Source organism: Chrysochloris asiatica, unplaced genomic scaffold (genome assembly GCF_000296735.1).
Source record: "Chrysochloris asiatica unplaced genomic scaffold, ChrAsi1.0 scaffold00063, whole genome shotgun sequence".
In the NCBI taxonomy this organism is placed as follows: domain Eukaryota; kingdom Metazoa; phylum Chordata; class Mammalia; order Afrosoricida; family Chrysochloridae; genus Chrysochloris; species Chrysochloris asiatica.
The window spans coordinates 16,846,977-16,868,762 of NW_006408581.1; the positions used below are offsets into that span (position 1 = coordinate 16,846,977).

Sequence of the window (21,786 nt, forward strand, 5' to 3'; positions counted from 1 at the left end):
GGCAGCATCAATGGGCTCAAGTGTGGCCACAATTGTGCGCTTGGCCCAAGACCAGGCAGTGTTTTGTTCTGTTGTGCACAGGGTCTCTATGAGTCAGTACCAACTCCATGGCACCTAACAACAAAGAAAATGTGTCACTGTAGGATAAGCATGAGACTACCAGGTTGGTTTGAAACACAATGTCAGTGGTTGAAACTCACCAACAGCTCCTTGAAAATCCTACACAGGGTCACTATGAGTCGGAACTGACTCAAGAACATTTAAACAACAATTAAAAAAAAAAAGAAAAGGGCAGAAAAAAGTTCACAATTGTATACATTGAAAGTTAAATTGTACAAACGTAGGTACAGGATTTTTTTAAAATTCTGTAACAAGGATAACATATTATGTTTCCCCAAATAAAATTATGCACGATATATTAAGTTTTGAAATACACCTATATTTAAGAAGTTTCTGGAGGCATTCTTTCCACTTCATCTAATAGCACTGTAGCAATTCCAGTGACTATGCACACACATTCCACCCGGAATGACGGTTTGACAACTATTGATGGGCCCCTATGCTCTAGGGCTTCCTTAATGGCAGAGCAATGCATTCTTTACTAATTGTTTAATGAAAACATTTACACAAATATCGAATCTGGCATTTACCAAGATACATGCACAAATTATGCAATAGTAATAAAGACAGGCATATGCAGACTTTGATAAAATATTGCAGTTGGAAAATGTGTACAGAAAGCAAATCAGAGACAGTTTTGAAAAAGATGCCCTAGCTTCACATTAAAAGGTATTATAATTACATTACAATTTGGTAATCCTAAAAGGGAAAAAAAAAGGTTATATTTAAGAAAGTAATACATTTTCTATATAAACCCCAACTAGAGTAAGCATAATTTGGATTTTATTAATCACAGTCCCACATTTTACATGCTGAATTTAAGAAACACATATATGTCTATAAATACACACATAAAATGATATCCATATTATAATAATGCAAGAAATAATGTGATTCAAATAATAATATTAAGTGGAACCTAATATTCATGCCAATGCCAGAGTGGAAACTTATCATCATTTAGCCTAGTTCTGCAGATGAGAAAATGGAATTCTAGAATTTAAGATTGGCTCACACAAAACCACAATCCCCATGCTGGTCACCTTGAATCAGCGATGAGCAAACTCAGCATGCTGCCATTTTAGCTACAATGCCAGCAGCCCCTTTTGGTTCACTGTTGATCCTGGCTCAAGTTAACATATGCTTTCGATAGAATAAGGTGCTATAGGTACTACAGCTAGTTACTTACGCAAATGAAAGATTAAAAAGTTTTGTTTTTTTTTAAGTACATATGCAAATACAAGGATATTATTCGTAACAGATAATACACATACTCTTAAGAATTATCTTAGAGCTTATGTTTAGGGACTTAGAAATCCTAAACTATGTTTGTTCCCATTTATTATGTAACTTTGGAAAAATTATTCAACTTCTCTGATTCTGCAGGTCCATTTTTTAAATTGGAATAATGAAACTTGCCACATTTGTATTGCCTAGTTGTTAGATCCTTAAACAAGGGGACATCAAAAATTTCATGGAAAATTGAATTAAAAGACAATGGGGCTCTTCCACAAACTTTTTCAAGTCCCCCTTGTAATTGTACACTATTACTCTGGTTACTAGTGATAATATTAATTTAATCATCAACCGATTGTCTTCTATGCACATTAACTCAGTTATTTGCTTTTTATAGTTTGTAGCTATATCAAATTCTCAGAGTAGTCTTGTAAGGTTGTTGTTGTTGTTGTTGTTGTTAGGTGCCATCAAGTCGGAACCAACTCATAGTGACCCCATGCACAGCAGAACTAAACAATGTCCGATCCTGGGCCAACCTCACCACTGCTGCCACACTTGAGTCCATCGATGCTGCCACCTGGCCAATCCATATCGTTGAGGGTCTTCCTCTTTTTCTCTGACCCTCCATCTTACCAAGCATGATATCCTTCTCCAGCGACTGGTCCCTCCTAACAATATGTCCAAAGTATGAGAGACGAAGTTTGGCCATCTTGGCCTCTAAGGAGCACTCTGGTTGCACTTCTTCCAAAACAGATCTATTGGTTCTTTTGGCAGCCTATGGCACTTTTAGTATTCTCCTCCAACACCATAATTCAAAGGCATCGATTCTTCTGCAATCTTCCTTATTCACTGTCCAGCTTTCGCATCCATATGAGGTTATTGAAAATACCATGGCTTGGGTCAGGCTGACATCTCTGCTCTCCAACACTTTAAAAAGTTCCTTTGCAGATTTGCCTAATGCAATACGTCGTCTGATCTCTTAACTGCTGCTTCCATGAGTGTTGATAGTTGATCTAAGAAGAACAAAGTCCTTGACAACTTCAATCTTTTCTCCATTGATAAGAATGCTGTTTATTGGTCCAGTGGTGAGGATTTTTGTTTTCTTGACACAGAGATGTAATCCATACCAAAGGCTGTGTAAGGTATTTTAATTTTATTCCTATGTTAAAGAAACATCTCATAGTTGATAAATAAGTTATAAGAAGTCATGCAGTTATTAAGAGTTTGATGTGAATCTAAATCCATATCTTTCTGACTCCAAATTTTATTTTAGACTCATTGTATCTTGTTTCTTCATCTCTGATGTTTGTGTGTATTCAAATACATATAGAATATAAATAAATAAAATATATCTCATTTATATAGCATATATAAGGAGCTCTGTTAGCATAGTGGTTATGAGTTGGGCTGCCAACTGCAAGGTAAGCAGTTCAAAACTACCAGCTGTTACGCAGAAGAAAGATGAGGCTTTCTACTCCTGTAAAGATTTACAGCTTCGGAAATCCTGTACAGGGTCGCTATGAGTTGGAACCGACTCCACGGTACTTAACAACAAAAAACATAGCATATATGGAGTGGCACTGTGAGTTAATGTGTTAGACTGCAAGGTCAGTTTGAACCACAAAGTCAGTAGTTCAAGCTCACCAGCCACTCCTTGGAAACCCTATACAGGGTTTCTATGTGTGGGAACTGACTTGAAGACACTTAGCAACAAGAAATAACCATAAAGTTGGCGGCTCAAACCAACCAGTTGCTCCTCTGAAACCTTGTTGTTGTTAAGTGCCGTAGAGTCAATTCTGACCCATAACGACATTGTATAGAGTTTCTGAGGAGCAGCTGGTGAGCTTGAACCACCGACCTTGCAGTTCAAACAGCTTTGTAGTCTGGCGCATTAACTCATAGCGCCACACCAGGACTCTTACACCTGGTCATTATGTGTTGGAACAGACTTGACAGCCCTTAACAATACAGCATATATGACGGCAAGTCAAAAAGTGTTGCTACAAAATCTTAGAAAACTTTATTAAGCAAAAATATTAAAATGTGAAGCTACTGTTTTGAAACATAGCCTCCATTAGGTCTATACATGTCTGTACGTCACAGGCATGGCACTATGGATTAATGCACTAGACTGCAAAGTCATTTGAACCACAAGGTCAGTGGTTCAAGCTTGCCAGCTGCTCCTTGGAAACCCTATACAGGATTGCTATGGGTTGGAGCTGACTCGACAACGACAACAACCCTTCCCTGAAGAATTCTGCATTCTTCTATTTAAATCGTATCAAACAGCAGTTCTGGCACCCTTGAAGGACTCAAATCATGCTCCTTTTCAAAGTTCTTTGAGTTTTGGGAATAAAAAAAGAAATGTGGAAGGGCAAGATTGGGCTGTAGAGTGGACAGAATAAAGTTTTCCAACAAAATTTCACAGCATATGCCTCATACCCTTGAAGAATGAATTGGTGCATTGTCGTGTTGAAAACAATTCTTGCCACAGCTTGGATGGCCTTTTCTTACAGTTTTAAATTTTTTCAAGTTTTGTAAGTCCCCACAATCATCCTATGTCCTTTGAGAAAATCTACTAAGATGATCCCTTTGGAATTCCAAAATGTAGTCATCCTAATCTTCTAAGCTGACTTCTATGTCTTGAATTTTACTGGCCTAGAGCTCCCCTTGGAAGTCACTGTTCTAATGGAACCTTTTTTTTTTTTTTGTAAAAGCAAGTTAATGAGACTAAGTGTCCTGGTGAGGTGTTACAGGATAAGCACTGATTTGCTAACTGAAAGGTCAATGGTTCAAACCCACCAGCCACTCCTCATAAACCTTATACAGAGTCACTATGAGTTGAAACCAACTCAATAGCACATAGCAACAACAACAACGAGATTAAGATAAGTATATAGCTGAGAATACTCGTATACAACCTTCCACTGATTGCAGAGACATACATGTTTAAACATATTTTGTATCTAAGAAACCCATGTATGCATGAACCAGGGTCCCAGTGACAATATGTTTTTTTACTAACCCATGTATTACTCATTTTATACACACATAAATAAACATACTCTGCACATTCTGAAAGGCTACATGGCTACACAAATGAATGTTATGATTTCACTTCAAGACCTAATACATGGTAGGTATTTAACAATATACAGGAAAAATAAATTAATATATGGGAGGTAATTAATATATGGGAGACCTTATGACACTGTGGGCTAATGCATCAGACTGCAAAAGCCGTTTGAACTGGAAGATCAGCAGTTCAAGCTCACCACCTGCTCCCTGGAAACCCTATACAGGGTCGCTATGGGTCGGAATCGACTTGACGGCACTTGACAACAACAGCAACAATTGAACAAATACAATTAACATATATATCAGCAGTGTTGTTGTTAAGTTTTGTTGAGTCAGCACTGACTCTGTGACCCTGTATAGGGTTTCTGAGGAGCGGCTTCTCGGGCTGAAGCGCTGGCCTTGTGGTCCAGTGCTGACCCTAAAGCACCATACCAGGACTCCCTATCAGCAGAAATGATCGCTATTTAGAACCTCCTTGTCTTTAAGGCTATATTGTAAAGATTATTTTTGAGAAATACTATACATGGCCTAACCATTGGTTCAATTCTAGATACACAGAGTTGATTTGACAATGATGGAAAAACAGCTATTTGCAATAAACAAGGACTAAATTCCAACCCTGTAGTCTAGATACAAGGAGAGAGAAAACATCACTTTCAAAATTGCAAATGCTTCCTATTTTTCAGAGTATTAATATATTATCTTACACATTTTAATTTTCAAAAAAGCTCTTCATTCACTTTCTATCAAAACAGATTATGATTATATTTTCTTTCTCTTGGCTGTTATATATAAATAATCATGATGATCCTTGGAAATTGACACTCAAAAATAAATAAATAAACAAAACAAAACATTTTTTTTTCCTAGTGTTAAGGCTACAAGAGATATTGAAAACAAAATAAAACTGTATAGAAGCCTTACTTCTAAGCAAACACAAATTGTCAGCCATTTAAAAGAATCCATTCTTTCCCCTACTCTTGTCCCAAAGAGCATAAGGCTGAATGGAAAGATGCTGACATGTACAGCAGGTCAGAGGTAGGGTGACATGTCTGGGGAAGAGGAGCGGCTGCACTTTCCATTAGCCACTGAATTACCTTGGCAATTCTTATTTCACCCTGGGAATTTGATACTTACTCTTGTACTGCTCTGGCTATGGAAAGGGCTGTAGATCCAGTTTCATTAACGCTATCTAAGGTCACATTTGGCAGGTCGTCATCATCACTGTCACTTTTACTTTGTCTGGGAGATAAGCCACGAGGGTCCATTTGTGCTAGGAAAAAAAGGCATATATAATGAATTAAAATTAGTGTGCAGAAAGTTAACTTTGTCCTGGACCAACATCAAGCATGGAACACCTCTTCTCTGTATATCACATAAAGGAATTTTATAGAAATCACAGGAATTGGGGAAAGCTAAACATTTTACGTACTCAGTGTTTTTCTTTAACTCCCCCCTTGTTCATCTGATTCACAAAATTCACATTAGCTCTCAAGAGTTTCAGGGCACAATGATAGAATGGAAACTGTGAGATCCACGATATTACCCACTCCTGAGCGGTCAGAAGCTCAGGAATCAATGTTCAATTCACTAGCTTCTCCTCCTTGGTCCTGGGGCCAGAGTTCTGGCAAGATCACTCACTGCTCATTAGTACTTTGCCTGAAAGGTAGATAGCATGAGGGAGAGGCAATGTCATGTGCTTATAGCTCTTGTCGTTGTTATGTGCCATGGAGTCAATTCCGACTCATAGCAACCCTGTACAGGGTTTCTGAGGCTGTAAATCTTTACGGGAGCAGAAAGCCACATCTTTCTCCTGTGGAACAGCTGGTAGTTTCGAACTGCTGACCGTAAGATTAGCAGACCGATTCGTAACCACCAAGCTACCACAGCTACTTCTTTAAAATAGAACAAGGCTACGTAACTAGAGTCAATTTTTAGGTATTTTTCGTACTTCAGTCAATCACTGTCATGTAGTTCATTACTGCTGTAAGTGGAGAATTGTGCACATTTATAAAAATGACCAGGGCAGGAATATGTTAAGTATGTACTGATGTGTGCTGGAAACAGATCTCCATCTGATTTCATTTTTCAAAAAAGGCATTTCTAGATATGGGGCTCCTCCCTCTGTGAATTTGCCAAAGTGAGAAACAGCTGAATATTCTGAGCCCTGTTAACCAGGGCCATCCTCCTCTCCTCTCGAACGAGAGGATTACCATAGACATTTAATATAGCAGCACATAATTTTGAGAGCTAGATTTCATTTTCTCCTCCTCCTTTCTACGAGTGGCTTTAGCAACCACTCCCAGAATCTACATCAGTCCTCACTTCAAGCACAGCATAAACACACCTTCTCAATTAAAAGTGCAGCATGAACTACGCACTGTTAAAATACATGGCTTCAACCCACCAGCCCCAACCACATTGCTGCTCCTCAAAGCTGCCTGGGTAAGATTTCTAGACCCATCATTGCCTGCACAGGAAAGCAAAAATGCACTTAAAATTGTGAGTTCAATAAAATGCGGGTACATTGAGAACATTTTCCCTCAAATTGTTTTATTGTTATTAAGCATCATGCATTAGGTAGAGCCATATACAAATGGCAACTGTTGACCATTTTATACTTGCAAAATGGCAATAACTATTAGCTACCTAATAGTTCCAATATGTCTGGAAAAACTAGCACATACAGAGTGTCAACATATAACATATTTCTAACTAAACTTCAGTAAGAAGGAATTTCTGTAAGTTTTTCTTTACTTATATATGTTATATACTAGCATGTGCTCGTATGTTTGACACACACCAAACTAGCACATATCAACATGTGCTTTGGACAATGCCTGTGTTTGGTAAATGTTGGCTGAATTGTAGAGAAACTAACTCAATCTAAAAAGCAACTGAGGGCAGGCTTGCCACCCCAAGAAATAGGTTTGGAGACATTTGAACTGTCACAGTTGTGAGGGGAACAGGCACGGCTATTGGTATCAACTAAGTAGAGTACTGAGGTAGCACTGTGGGTTAATGCACTGTACTGCAAAGTCGGTTTGGACCACAAGGTAAGTGGTTCAAGCTTACCCTACACAAGGTCGCTATGAGTTAGAACCAACTGGATGGTACTTAACAAGTCAAGACTAGAGAATCACTGAACATCTTATAATACACTGGTCAGACTCCTACAACAAAGAAGCAACTGACCCCAAAAGCCAATAGCACAGAGGTTGAGAAACTATGATCCAGAGATTTGAGAGTTTAGCGTACAAAAGTGTTATTATCTGTGACTTTCAGCTGTATAAATGTTCCAGGGTCAAAGTCAACTAACAAAGACATGAAACCAGACATTGGAAGGTTGGTTCCTATTTTTTGCCGTCAAATAAAAAGATTTACTTTCATGAGACTCAACACTCATGGCTACCTCCGGCATAGCATTCACTGCTCAGATGGCAGGTTTCATGCAGAAACATTCATTACAAAGTTTCTGATGCATTCTGTGTACACAAGCTGTGGGACAAAAAGACTCTCTTTATCTTCCATCTGATCTCTAGAGAGTCTCTAAAGGTAGGTTGGAGCAAGTCTTTGTAGAGTGAAGAAACCAGTTCCACCATTACCTGCATTCAATTATGCCAATGTCATTGAAGATTTATTTTGGTTACAGGCAACATTAGCTGAATTATTAATTACTTTATATAAAAAATGAATGGTCTGGAAAGATACTGAGCAGCTCACAGACAGAAGGTAGAGATGAACAATTAACACTCAAGGAGCACAGGATTCAGGGAAGACACAGGAATTTCAGCTAGGAATTCGCAGCCGTTTCTGTTTGCACTTGGCTGTTACAGAACGGTTCACTTAACAGTCGTTCATAACTCCTCAAATTCAGCCAAGAAAATGAATATTTAATATATCCAGGCTTCCAAGTCACATATTGTGTGGCATTACATGCGCCGGCAATTGTCAACAATTTCACATTTAAAGTTACTACATATTCGTACAATAAAATCCCTTTGCCAAGATGCTAAGTCAGTAAACAGCCAAATGAAAGAAAATATTCTGGTGGTTTCTTTTTGTTCAAGAGAACCTAACCTAAATAATAAATAATATTATTTAAGGAAGTTTTAGGCAGTTAAGCAATAAGCAATGTGATTCTGAACTTTAAGTATAGCAACATGAGTTACTCCACATAATTGGTATGTGAGTTTCACCATAGTTAAACTATGTGTCATGTTTATATCTTAATCAAAGTTTAAAATATGTTAAATATGGTATCTTTCTTGATGTACTTTTAAGGAAGATCATAATTGAGGATTTCTTTCCAATATTTTCAATAAATATTATGAAATACATCTGCTACCATCATGCTGGGAAATTCTTTACCCATACCTTCAGCCAAGCTGAGGAAGTAATTAGAAAGGCTTTTTAAAATCTGCATTGCTGATTAGGTCAGATGATTAGCTTATCTACATACTTGCATAATTCAGCTCTATTTTTATTAACTGTGAGAGAGGGACATGTACCCTAGTTAACCTCCGTTAGTCTTTGAATTTCTCAGTCCATTTAGGAAACACAGATTTTCTGGAGCAGCCAGGCACTGACAATGGAAAAATTACCTGGGCACCAGAACAAATAACATAGCTAGCTCCTTCCCAAAGCAAAAAAGCAGCAGATGATCACAAAACACCTAAAATCATTCACATTTCAACTTCTATTCTTCTGAAATGAAAAAAGGAGCTGGCAGTTAGGGTTAACCCATTTCCTTGTTGCTGGAGGCGCCATTTCTCTGTGTTAGGAGTGTTTTGGAACACTGTGAACTTCACTTCATGTCCCTGTAAAGAAAGATAAGTGAAGCTGAACTTACTTTACTCTGGGTTTGAATTCTCACCTGTGGCAGGTTATTACTGTTAAGGTCTCCAGCGAATTATGCCTCTGTGGTACTGTAGGAGAAGCACTAGGACTGCTAGCCACAAAGTTGGCGGTTCAAACCCAATAGATGCCCCTCAAAAGCCCTATACAGGGTTGCTAATAAGTCAAAACTGACTTGAGTGCACTTAACGTAACAATGGTATCCATTATCACAGAGCCCTGGTAGTGTAGTGGGTTATAAATTAAGCTGCTCGATGAGGGATTCTGCTACCATAAATTTCCAGCCACAGAAACCCTATACAGGGTCATATGAGTAGGAACTGACACAATGACACACCACCACCATCACCACCACCACCACCACCACCACATATCTCTTATCTTCGGTAGTTACTTGCCACAGTGGCTATTTTGGCTCTATGATCTGATGTGAGACATTACCAACAGCAATGCAGAGGCGTTATTTTTAGAGCCTGGCCACCATATGATGAAATCCAGGAAAGCCTATAAAAATCTCACTGCCGACCACCAAAAAGGAGCGTGCAATCCCTGCCTCAAAAAGCCATCAGAGTAGAGATGGTGGCAGACAGAGCAGCTGTGGGCTCTAGGCCCAAGGACTGAGTGAGGCTTGCGGAACGTGCCCTTTGGACATTTAAACGAAGACAGATTTTTTGTTTTGTAAGTGTATATCAAATATTTTTGCTTTGTTTATTAATGAAAAATAGATATAAATGGGGAGCCACAGAGAGGAAGTAGGATAACTGTTGTTGCAGGGAGGGATAGTAATCATTGAGATGACAAAGTGTATAATTTGTTGAATGTAAAACTGATCTTGTCTATAAACCTTCACTCACTTCACAATAAAAAGGTGGAAGAAAAAAAACAAAAACAAACTCACTGTCACTGAGCCGATTCGGACTCATAGTCTCATAGTGACCCTGGATACCGTTTCTGAGACTGTTTATCTTTATGGGAGCAAAAAGCCTCATCTTTCGTCCATGGAGCAGTTGGCAAATTTGAACTGCTGATTTTATGGGTTGATCTTGTGTGTAGGATCAGTCCAGTGCTGATCCCACAGCACCAGCAGGGCACCTTACAAAAGACTAACCAATGCTAACTGTACACCATGTCAGAACCAACTCGATGGTACTTAACAACAACAACAAAGTCAACTACTACACCCTATGAGTAATCTCAGTTGAGACCAGCATGAGCATTTCCTATGTAAACTTGTTTCAAATTTTTGTCCCACAGAATTAAGTGCTCAGAAAATAGTTTTATTTTAAGTGATTAAGATTTGGGATAATTTGTTACCCTGCAATAAATCCATGAACCACATTACTCTCTCAGTTCCTTCTAGACATTTCCTAGCAATGATGTGGACAGACTAGTGCAAACGATTACAGTGTATCTATCACATCCCTCTCTATTCTCTTGCCAAGAAACAACCCTGTTTTGAGCCACATAAATACCTACAAGTCTAAGTGGAATAGTAATATAATAAAGAAAACCAGAAGCTGCATACAGTATTTTATACTATTCACCTTTCAATCCAAAAATCTTCTCAAATATATTTACAGGTGTTGGGACTTATGCACATTATCCATTCCTCAGGCAGGATTACCAAGCTGATTATACAGCTCAAAGGAACAAAGTTTTTCTACTCCTCTCCCAAACAAACAAGAATCTCTGCTACCATCATGGTTACTAGTCAGGCTGCTAACATCAAGGTCAGCAGTTTGAAACTACCAGCTGTTTCGCGGGAGAAAGATGAGGTTTTCTGCTCCCATAAAGATTTACAGCCTCAGAAACCTTGTACAGGGTCACTATGAGTCAAAACTGACTCCTCGGCACAAACCCACCACCATCCAAGCAAACAGGAGTCTTACCCTAGTGGGTCCTCCAAAACCATCACAGACACTTAGCAACTCACACAGGAAATTTAACCTTCACTCTGCTAATTCCCTTACACATAAATTGCTCCATTTAGCTATTCTTAAAGGAAAGTACATTTTTTTTTCTGTAAGTGTTCTCATTAAATGTGTACAAGGAAAGAGTCTATGAACATACATTAAACTGAACAAACTAAGAACATACATTAAAACATACATTCAATGTGCCCTTTAGTTGTTTCAATTATTATATATTCCTGAGTGTTTCTGTGTACATCCCCCCCCCACACACACACACACAAAAAAAAATACAGAGGGAATGGAAGCAAATACTGTTGAATGATGATGCATGGAAGAAACTGTAATCATTGCAATGAAACAATGGTGTAAAGCCGATGTTCTCCAGTGTAAACTATCACTCAGTTCACAATAAAAACTTAAAAAGCAAAACATACATTCAAACAAAAATGAATCAAAGAAGTTGACAATGAATCCTCTTTCATCTTCACCCACTGAGCTGGCGGGGCGTGGGGCATACATGTTGGAAGGGATGAGAGGCAGCTGGGCGGGCCAGTGGCAGAAGTGTTGACAGGCTTTCTTTCCTCTTTTTTCAGCCAGTGACAGCCTGCCTGCTACCTGCAGATGCCCTAATTGTTCACCCTGCCAAAGCTGAAACGTGTCCCAGTTAGAGAATCCTTGGCTTCCAGAAGAGCTGCTATTTTCAACCAGAGAGAAGAGCAGTGAGAAAATGGGAGGTTGTGGGGAAATGAATGTATGTGCTTATAAAGGGTGACGAGGATCTATGGAGAAACCCATGGAGTACAAGAGTCTTCCTTCAACACATTCTATGCAGGAATCCCTCCAAAAAGGAGGACCTCAGAGTTTCTATGGGGCCAGGGATAAAAGCCTGGCTGGGTCTGGACTCGGAGGAAGTCCCTGGATGAGGCAAATGGTTAATGTGTTTGGCCACATACCCAAAATTTGGAGTATACCTAGAGAAAGCAGTATCTGGAGATCAACTTCCAGAAAAAGAATTCACTGAAAAATCCCATGGTGCACAGTATGATTCTGATACACATGGGGTTGCTATGTGCCAAAAATCAACTCCAGGGCAACTGATGGATGTGTGTGTGCTTGGAAAGTACAGGTGTAAACGATGGCTTCATCATGTGCTGCTGCTGCCCCGGACCCTGGGCAATTCTTTCCCTGCCTCTAACTGGGGGCGGCTTCCTCTTCTGCCTTTGATGTCATTAGGACCCTACTGGGAACTTCAGTTTCAATCATTATATGTTTTATTCCAACAGTTAGCCAACTCAGTGCTTCTTCACATATCTCCTCAGATAACATGGCTTCTTTTACTGAGCTATTTACACTAAGCGGTTTTCTTTTCACATGGACTTATATGAAGATACCACTACCCATACCCATTGCCGCTGAGTCGATTCCCACTCATAGCGATCCTATAGAATGGAACAGAACTGCTCCGTAGGGTTACCAAGGTTGTAATCTTTATGGCTGCAGATGGCTTCATCTTTCTTTACGGAGCAGCTGGTAAGTCTGAATTGCCAATCTTTCAATTTAGCATTGAACACTTAATTACTATGCCATTGGGCTTCTTAAAGCTGTATGGCTAACAGAGTACAGATATATGGTGGATACCATATAAAACTAGTGTTGTCTTAATAAAACCATTAATTTATGTATTCAGCCAACTCTGCCTCAGTCACTTAACTGGGAAATGAATATACTACGAGTTCTAGGAGAGACCATTGAACAAAGCCTGGCTTACACACTAGAGGGAGACATATCACACTGAGAGCCAGCAGCAGACACTTTCAGGGAATAAATGCCAGTGGTTGCACTGTAGGATCAGCACTGGACAGTAACCATAAGGTTGGCAGTTCAAAGCCACCAGTTGCTCCTCAGAAACCCTATTCAGGGTTGCTGTGAGTCAGGAACAACAGCAACAACAACAATAGGAACATAGAGTATATCAGAAAATAAGCGCCTGGGGGAAAAACAAAGGAATGGTGGATAGGGAGGAACCCTGGTAGCACAGTGAGTTAAGCATTTGGCTGTTAATCACAAAGTTGGCCAGTTGAAACCCACCTGCCACTCTACAGGAGAAAAATGAGGCTGTCTTCTCCCATAAAGATTTATAGTCTCAGAATACCCAGGGAGCAGTTCTAGTCTGACCTATACGTCTCTATGAGTGGGAGTCAAACTGAAGGCAGTGATTTTGTTGTTGTTGTCTTGGTTTGGTGTATAGGGGCTGCTGAGAGGCAGTCAAACAATTTTGGAGAGTGACTAGGTGAGGGCTCATGAACAACATTCTACTTGAATAATGACTTGAAGGAACTGGACGAGGAAGAGCATTCCAGACAATGCATGCAAATAACAGTTGCAGAAACTATGAAGTGGGAGTGTGCGTCTGTGAGTGAGACCAGCAAACCAAATCAATAAATAAACTAACCAAACAGCCAAAGAAACAAATCCTTTGACACTGGGTGGATTCTAATTGATAATAACCCTAAAGGATAGTTGGAAGTCCCCCCATATGGTTTCCTAGGCAAAAATACCAGCTGCTCCATGGGAGAAAGATGAGGCTTTCTGCTCCTGTAAAGATTTACAACTTCAGAAAACCTGTACAGGTTCACTATGAGTGGGAACCGATTCCAAGGCACACCACCACCACCAGCCTTTACAGATGTAGACAGTCATGTCTTTCTCCTGTGGTTCACACCAGAGCCAGTGTCTGACCACCAGGGCTCCTTGAGGGACCTGGGAAGAAGCTAAAGGGAGCACTGAGAAAAGGGGTGTACAGAGCAGGAAGGCTTTGGATGCTGATGGGGAGGTAAGTCACTGTAGGGTTTTGAGCATAAGAGGGATGACCTCAATAAAGTCATTTCACAAGGAACACGCTGCTTGTCCGAGCCTGGAGGTCAGGGGAAGACTCAGCTGGAGTTGGTCAGTGACAATAATACTAATAATCTCTAAAATCTATGCTGGCTTAGTTTGCCTTTTTTTCGCTTCATGCTGTTTGCACATACATTGTCAATTAAAATGCGGGACTTTTTTCCATGAAGGGTTATGAAGCATGTCCTTTGTAATATATTTGTACAACTGATATTTTGAATCCAAATGAGAAAATTTGCTTTATCTTTGTTCAATGTTATCTCTCATTCATTCATTTTTCTAGCATATCAATAGGTAATGAGAGAAAAAATCATGAGTAAGTAAGGCATATTCTTGATGCAAAGCACTGGGAACTCCAAGATTAGAATGGGCTCTCCAGGGTCCTACTCTATTTACTGATGTTTGCACTATATGCTTGCTTTTCACTTCGTTAGGAAGGCTGGTGGTGCTGGTGGTAAGATAAGCACCATTCTGCTAATTCCAAGGTTGGCAGTTCAATCCCACAAGACACTCCACAGGAGAAAGATGTGGCATTCTACTCTCACACAGATTTGCAGCCTCAAAAACCCTATATAGGGTCATTATGAGTCGGAGTCAACTTGATGACTGAAGTTGGGAAGGATACTATGTATGTTTACACAGAGTGGCAACTGGGGTTGTATATAACCCCAAATGATGACTTAAAAATTCAATCAAATCATGGAGATCTTGGGATGTTCGGTACTGTGCAGATGCAATGTGCAATTCAGTCACCACCCTTCTGAATTCCTGTATGCATACTGGACAGTATTGTTGGTAAGTACCTTTGAGTTGGTTCTACTCATAGTGACTCTGTATAGGGTTTCCGAGGCTATTAATCTTTGCAGAAGTAGAAAGCCTCATCCTTCTCCCACGGAAGGGCTGTGGGCTTGAACTGTGGACATTGTTCACAGACTAGTGTTTATCCTATAGAGATACCATGCTCCCACAGGACATCATATTAAACAATAACTTCATAAGGTTTTTCTAATCCCCTAGTTCAAGGCCCATTTCTCAGTAAGGGCCATTGGGTCTCTTTAGCTATCAAAACTATTGGTTATCTGTCTTCATTTTCTCTTATAGCTACTTCTTAAAGCCCTCTTCTTCTTTCTTAGCTTCAGGAATGGGCAAACTAATGTCCTGTGAACTTTGGCACCTGTTTTTGTAAAGCAAGTTTTATTTAATCAGAAACACTGATTCAATTTGTCTCTGGCTACTTTCCCATTACAACAGTAGAGTTAAGTAGTTGTCAGAGAACACATGGTTCACAGAGCCTAAAATATCCATGAGAACATCTTTGCTGACTCTCTCTGCCTGATCATCTCTCCTCCTGTATTCTTTGACTCCTCTTTTTCTTACACCTAAAGGCTACTTGTTGTTAAGTACCCTGGAGTCGGTACCAACTCATAGTGACCCTGCACAGTGTTTCCGAGGCTGTAAATCTTTACGGGAGCAGAACGCCTCATCTTTCTCTCACGTGTGGCACTGTGGGTTAATGCGCCAGACTGCAAAGCCATTTGAACTACAAAGTGGGTGGTTCAAGCTCACCAGTTGCTCTTTGGAAACCCTACACAGGGTCACTATGGGTCAGAACCGACTTGACGGTACTTAACAACAACAACAACAAAGGCTACTTGTCCCCAAGTTTCATATTCTACCCTGTACATTATGTCTCTCTTTACTGATATATTTACCACCAATTTCACACAACTCTACAATTTCTATGGTCTTCATTACTATCTCAGAGGGAATGTATACAAATCCATGTGCCAGCTCTAACCTCTCCCATAATTCCCAGCATCACCTTGCTAGGACCCTACCGAACACTACGTCACCTTCACGTTCATGACATTCCAAATTCAAGACCTATTCTTCCACTTGATTTTGGAATCTCTAGTGATAGACCCAGAGTCCTGATGTGGCACTGTAAAATAAGCACTGGACCATAAGGTCAGTTTTAATCTCAAGATAGGTGGTTCAAACTCACCAACCACTCCTCAGAAACCCTCTACAGGGTAGGGTTGCTATGAGTCAGAACTGACTCAATGGCACGGGAACAGAAACAGTGATAGGCAGTGGCAGACCCATCACTTTCCTGGTTGCCCATGTTCAAAACTCACACTCACTTTTTGTCCCCTTCATTAAACTGGATGCAAACTGCTACTGATTTTAAACCCTAACCTTTCTGAACCCCATTCTCTCAATGAACTGTCTCAAAGTACATAACATTTCTCTAGGAAGTCATTTCATGCAGAACTCCCCTCAAAGAATTATATGTTTAAAAGCCTCAAGTTTTTCCCAACACCTAACGAAAATGGTTGCACCATTTCAACTTTACAAAATAGCTCTACAAACCGTTTCATTCAGAATTCTTACTAGTCTTATCCACAAACCCTCTTAAAGTAGCTCAGTTGGGGCATCCTTCCTTTTCCATGATCCCTTCCCTTCAGTCTCTCACGAAACACACCGATACTATTTTATTATGTGTGCTTTTGTCACAATACTTTTATACTTTACAGTGTGAATTACACTTCAGCATATTTAGTTTACAATCCTATTATACTGCTTCCTCCTTAAGAGCAGAGGCTATGATGTTGATTACACTCCCTTGCACATAGTAAAATGTAATATTTATTGATGCAGATGATGGTAATAGTGTAGGTTTCTTCTTAAAATGAGCACGCTGGTTCCCAGTGGGCAAGAGACTCTGCAATGTAATGATAAAAGTGTCTATTTCACGTTTTCTTTTTCTTAAAATTACATTCTGACCTACATTTTAATACAAGCATTTGTGGGAGAAAAGTCACAATCATTAAATTTCTATTACTCTGAAAAGTCTTAGATAATTATATTTTTGCTTTGAATAGGCCATAGGATAACATGGGAATGAAAATGTTCATAATTTTAATTCACTTTTTAACTAAATTACATTTACCAGGTTGTTGGGGTTTTTTTTTTTCCCTTCCCGGAAATCATTGAAAGTACCTCAGCATTCCTATCACATGGGTTTCCGCTTGGAGACCACAATGAAAAAATTTCATGTATAGTTTAAAAACTGTTTGTAGAGATTATAACATCAGCTACGAGAGATCCATTTTCCTAAAGAATAGTGACTACAACTACTTTCCTCATGTGTAAACAGAAAATGCATACAATCTTACAACAGTCTTGTGTTCACTTGGAGTAGAGTACAAAAAGGTCTTGTGATTCCAAAGGGTTCATAAACTTGTCCCTTAACTTGATAGCCTGATACAACATTCTAGAATCTGTAGAGAGTCCTGAACTCAAACAGCTCTGAAATATTTCCTATTACCTTTGCATTCTATTAAGCCAGTATAATTGCTCAAAACCCAAGCCAACCAGCTCCAACTGGTTTATTGAAAACATAATCTACCTTTATCAGAGAGATTTAAAGATATTTACCAATAAAGTGATTTTATGATAAGTACACCTTGGAGTTCTAGTAGTGCAAAGGTTGAGCACTCCCCTACAAACTGAAATGTTCACCAGTTTGAACCCACCAGAGGTTCTGCAAGAGCAACACCTGCTGATGTGTTTCCATAAAAATGAAATCCTATGGAACATGAGGTCATTTTGTCACATGAGGTCACTATGTAAGCACCCAACACCACCAAATATGGGAAAAAATAAAATGACCAAACTCATTCTTACCTGTAACACAGAGAAAGCGATTTTTGACATTAGTACATGACCCCTTAGTTTCCACTTTCTAATTTAACTCAGTTGGTCTTTTTGCTCTATCTGGGTTTTCTGGTTCATGGAATGAGTAGAACCGAATCTGCTACAACAATTTACATACCACTGAAGTCCAGTCCTGATCTTTGGGTGCTTTAGATATAGGAAATATTTCAAAAAGGACAGAAAAATCTACCTTGAACTTCATAATCCTACTTCTATCTCAATGATGCTGTATACAGTTTATAGTTGTTGGCATGAAAATGACTTAGGGAAAGGTGATTTGCTAGTTAAAAACGGAAAAGGATTTTAAGGAACTGGTTAGCTGAACTACCATGGCACATTAAGAATCAATGATGCTGTTTCACCTCAACCAGTCTTCAAGTTTTCCTGCAAGTTTTATCTTTAAAATATGTTGTTAAGTGCCACCAAGTCGGTTCCAACCCATAGAGAGCCTGTATAGGGTTTCCAAGGAGCTACTGGTGAGATTGAACTACCAACCTCGCAGCTCAAACAGCTTTGCAGTCTAACGCATTAACCCACAGCACCACACCAGGACTCTTTAAAATATAATTAATATGATATCTATTAAATCATAATTAATATGATTTGGAATAATTCAAGTCCTGATGTATACTACTGATTTAATTAGTTCTTTTACAAATAAACTAATCAAACCAAATCCATTGCCAATGAGTCGATTCTCACTCATAAGGATCATATAGGGGAGAGTGGACCTGCCTCATCTCATCGGTTTCCAAGATTGTACCATGTTACCGGAGCAAACAGCCTCAACTTTCTTCCACAGAGAGGCTGGTGAATTTCAACTGTCAACCTTCAGTTAGCTTCCAGGTGCTAAACCACTGTCCCACCAGAGCTCTTTAGAAATAGACACTTTGTGTTCTTGGAGACATATTCTAAGACCACCACAAATCCCACATTTGTGAATTATTTATTCATGTGGTATAACACACCCTGTAACACATTTCCATTGAGTCTGTATGATTCTTGTGCATATCTTTTACATAATGTTTTTAAAGTTTAGGAATGTTTTCTTTCTCATGTGATTAGCATATTACTTACACACACACACACACACACACACACACACACATGCCTTTTCCCCACACCATTTCACAAGTTACTGTGCAGGCTACAGGTCACTGAAGTGTGTACCGTAATTGTACAAGTTCACTTCATTAACTGGCTCCCAGTGTGTGTAATTCTGAGTTTTAACTTAGCAAAACACAATGACCACATAAAAGACTCGGAGCACTTGTGAAAAATAGAATAGCCACTGTATTTGTGTGTATTAAGAGTCTACTGTGTTACAATCATGAATTAAATTTTTTTTTATGATAAAACTTGTTGCTGCTAAGGAAAATCAAGTTGTTGACTCATAGAGACCCTTATATAAGGTTTCCAAGGAGCTGCTGGTAGGTTTGAACCACTGACCTTGAGGCTAGCAGTCCAGTATTTATCTGATGACTACTAGCTTTCCTGTCCTGATATGGCACTGTAGGATCAGCACTGGACTGCGAACTACAAGGTCAGCAGTTCAAACCTACTAGTTGCACCTTGAAAACCCTACACAGGGTTGCAAAGATTCGGGACCAACTCTACGGCACTCAACAACACCACCTAGTTGCCATAACCTTATACTGGGATGCACAAATATCCAGGAATTATCTTTGAACCCAAAATAAGTATCCTACATTTTCCTTCTTTTTGAATCTTGGTTAAGGAATGTGATTACTCACTTTCTCATTGTATACAAAGACATGGAGTTAAAAAAACAAAAGGAAAGAACATGCTCAACATTTCTTAAGCTGAAAGAACTGAAGAAAAACTTCAAGCCCAGACTTATGATACTGGAGGATTCTACAGACAAAATATTGAATGATGCAGAAAGTATCAAAAGAAGATGGAAGGAATACAGAGTCATTATACCAAAATAAATGGTCACCACTCATCCATTTCAAGAGGTAGCATCTGATCAAGAGCCAATGGTACCGAAGGAAGTCCAAGGTGCACTGAAGATATTAATAAAGGCTCTAGGAATTGATCAAATACAAACTGAAATCTTTCAACAAACTGAGATAACATTGGAAGCACTCCATCATTTATACCAAGAAATTTGGAAGACAGCTATCTGACAGGCTGGTTAGGAGAGATCTACATTTGTGCCTATTCCATAAAGAGGTAACAAAATGGAATGTGGAAATCACCAGAAAATATCATTCATCTAACATGTAATTAAAATTTTGCTAAAGATAATTTTAAAATGACTGTAACAGTACATTAACAGGTAACAACTGCCAGAGGTTCAAGCCAGATACAGATGAGGACATGGGAAGAGGGTTATCATTACTGACATCAGATGGATCTCGACTGAAAACACAGACTACAAGAAAGATGTCCACCTATATTTTATTCATTATACAAAGGCTTTTGACTGAGTGGATCATGACAAGCTAAGGGTAACATTGCAAAGAATGGGTATTTCAAACACTTAATTGTGCTCATCAGGAACCTGTACATAGAAAAAGAGGCAGCTGTTTGAATAGGAAAAGGGGACACTAAATGGTTTAAAATCAGGGAAGGTGTGCCCCAGGGTTGTATTTTTTCACTATACTTATTCAAGCTGTATGCTGAGCAAATAATCCAAGAAGCTGAATTACATGAAGAAGATCATGGCTTCAAGATTGGAGGAAGACTCATTAAAACTGCAATATGTAGATGATAAATCCTTGCTTGCTGAAAGTGAAGAGGGCTTAAAATATTTGCTGATGAAGATCAAAGACCGCAGTCTTCAATATGGATTGTACCTCAATGTAAAGAAATAAAAAATCCTCACCTCTGGATTAATAAATAAAATCATGAGAAATGGAGAAAAAAATCAAGTTGCCAAAGACTTCATTTTACATGGATCTACCTCAACACTACTGGAAGTATAGTCAAGAAATAAGCAAATGTACTGCATTAAGGAAATCTTCTGTACAAGACCTCTTTAAATTGTTCAAGAGCAAAAACGTCAGTGAGGATTATGGTGTGCCTGACCCAAGCCATAGTATTTTCAATAGCCTCAGAGCATGTGAAAGTTGGTTAATGAATAAGGGAGATCATAGAAGAATCAATGCATTTGAATTATGAAGTACCATGAACTGTCAGAAGAACAAACAGATCTGTGTTGGAAGAAGTACAGCCAGAATGCTCTTTAGAAGCCAGGATGCCCAGATTTTGTCTTTCATACTTCAGACATATTATTAGGAGGGAACAGTCCCTAGAGAAAACATGCTTGGCAAAGTGGAGGGTCAATGAAAAAGAGGAAGACCCTCAAAGAGCTAGACTGGCACCAATGGATTCAAATGGAGCCATCGTGAGGATGGTGCAGGACCAGACAGTATTTCCTACTGTTGTACACTGGGTCACTAAGACTTGGTACTAACTCAATGGCACCTAAGAACAATAATGACATTATTTTTTGAAGCATGGTATGCTGTAAGTATCCACCAAACATTTCCACCTTCTCATGTTTTTCCATTTGTCATCTAGAATTTTGGTTTATGTTTTATTATTAAGAGTTAGCTCTATCCGGGCATGTCCTTGTAATTTTTAAACAATTTCTAAGCTCACCTCTTCTGGGTAAATTTTACTTCATCTCAATATATATATATATATAGTTATTTCAATAAAATTTCTGTGAGTGGTTAAGTTTCAGTCCATCTATGTCCTAAGGTATTTTTATTTTGCTGTTAAATGAATTTTACATTAGGCGAGAACAAAATTCTTGGGGTTTCTCAGCCTTTTGAGGACATTACTGCATTGCCGTTGGGCATCTACTATTGCAGAAACTTTTGTCATTCTTTAATTCCTTCAAAGATAAGCTTTGGAGATTTTCTTTTTGATTTATGTGTTTGACAGTTTCATTGCAGTATCTAGATGTGAATTCAGTGTTACTCTCTACAATCTA

General features: G+C 39.0%; 1 protein-coding gene across 1 annotated transcript in view; it reads right to left on the bottom strand.

Moving 5' to 3' along the window:
• Positions 1 to 21,786, bottom strand: part of KLF12 (Kruppel-like factor 12) — a 629,283-nt gene that overhangs the window by 143,163 nt on the left and 464,334 nt on the right. Inside the window, exon 5 of the mRNA XM_006864313.1 lies at positions 5,572 to 5,707. Coding sequence (XP_006864375.1) covers positions 5,572 to 5,707 — 136 coding nt within the window. The remainder of the gene's footprint in view (positions 1 to 5,571; positions 5,708 to 21,786) is intronic.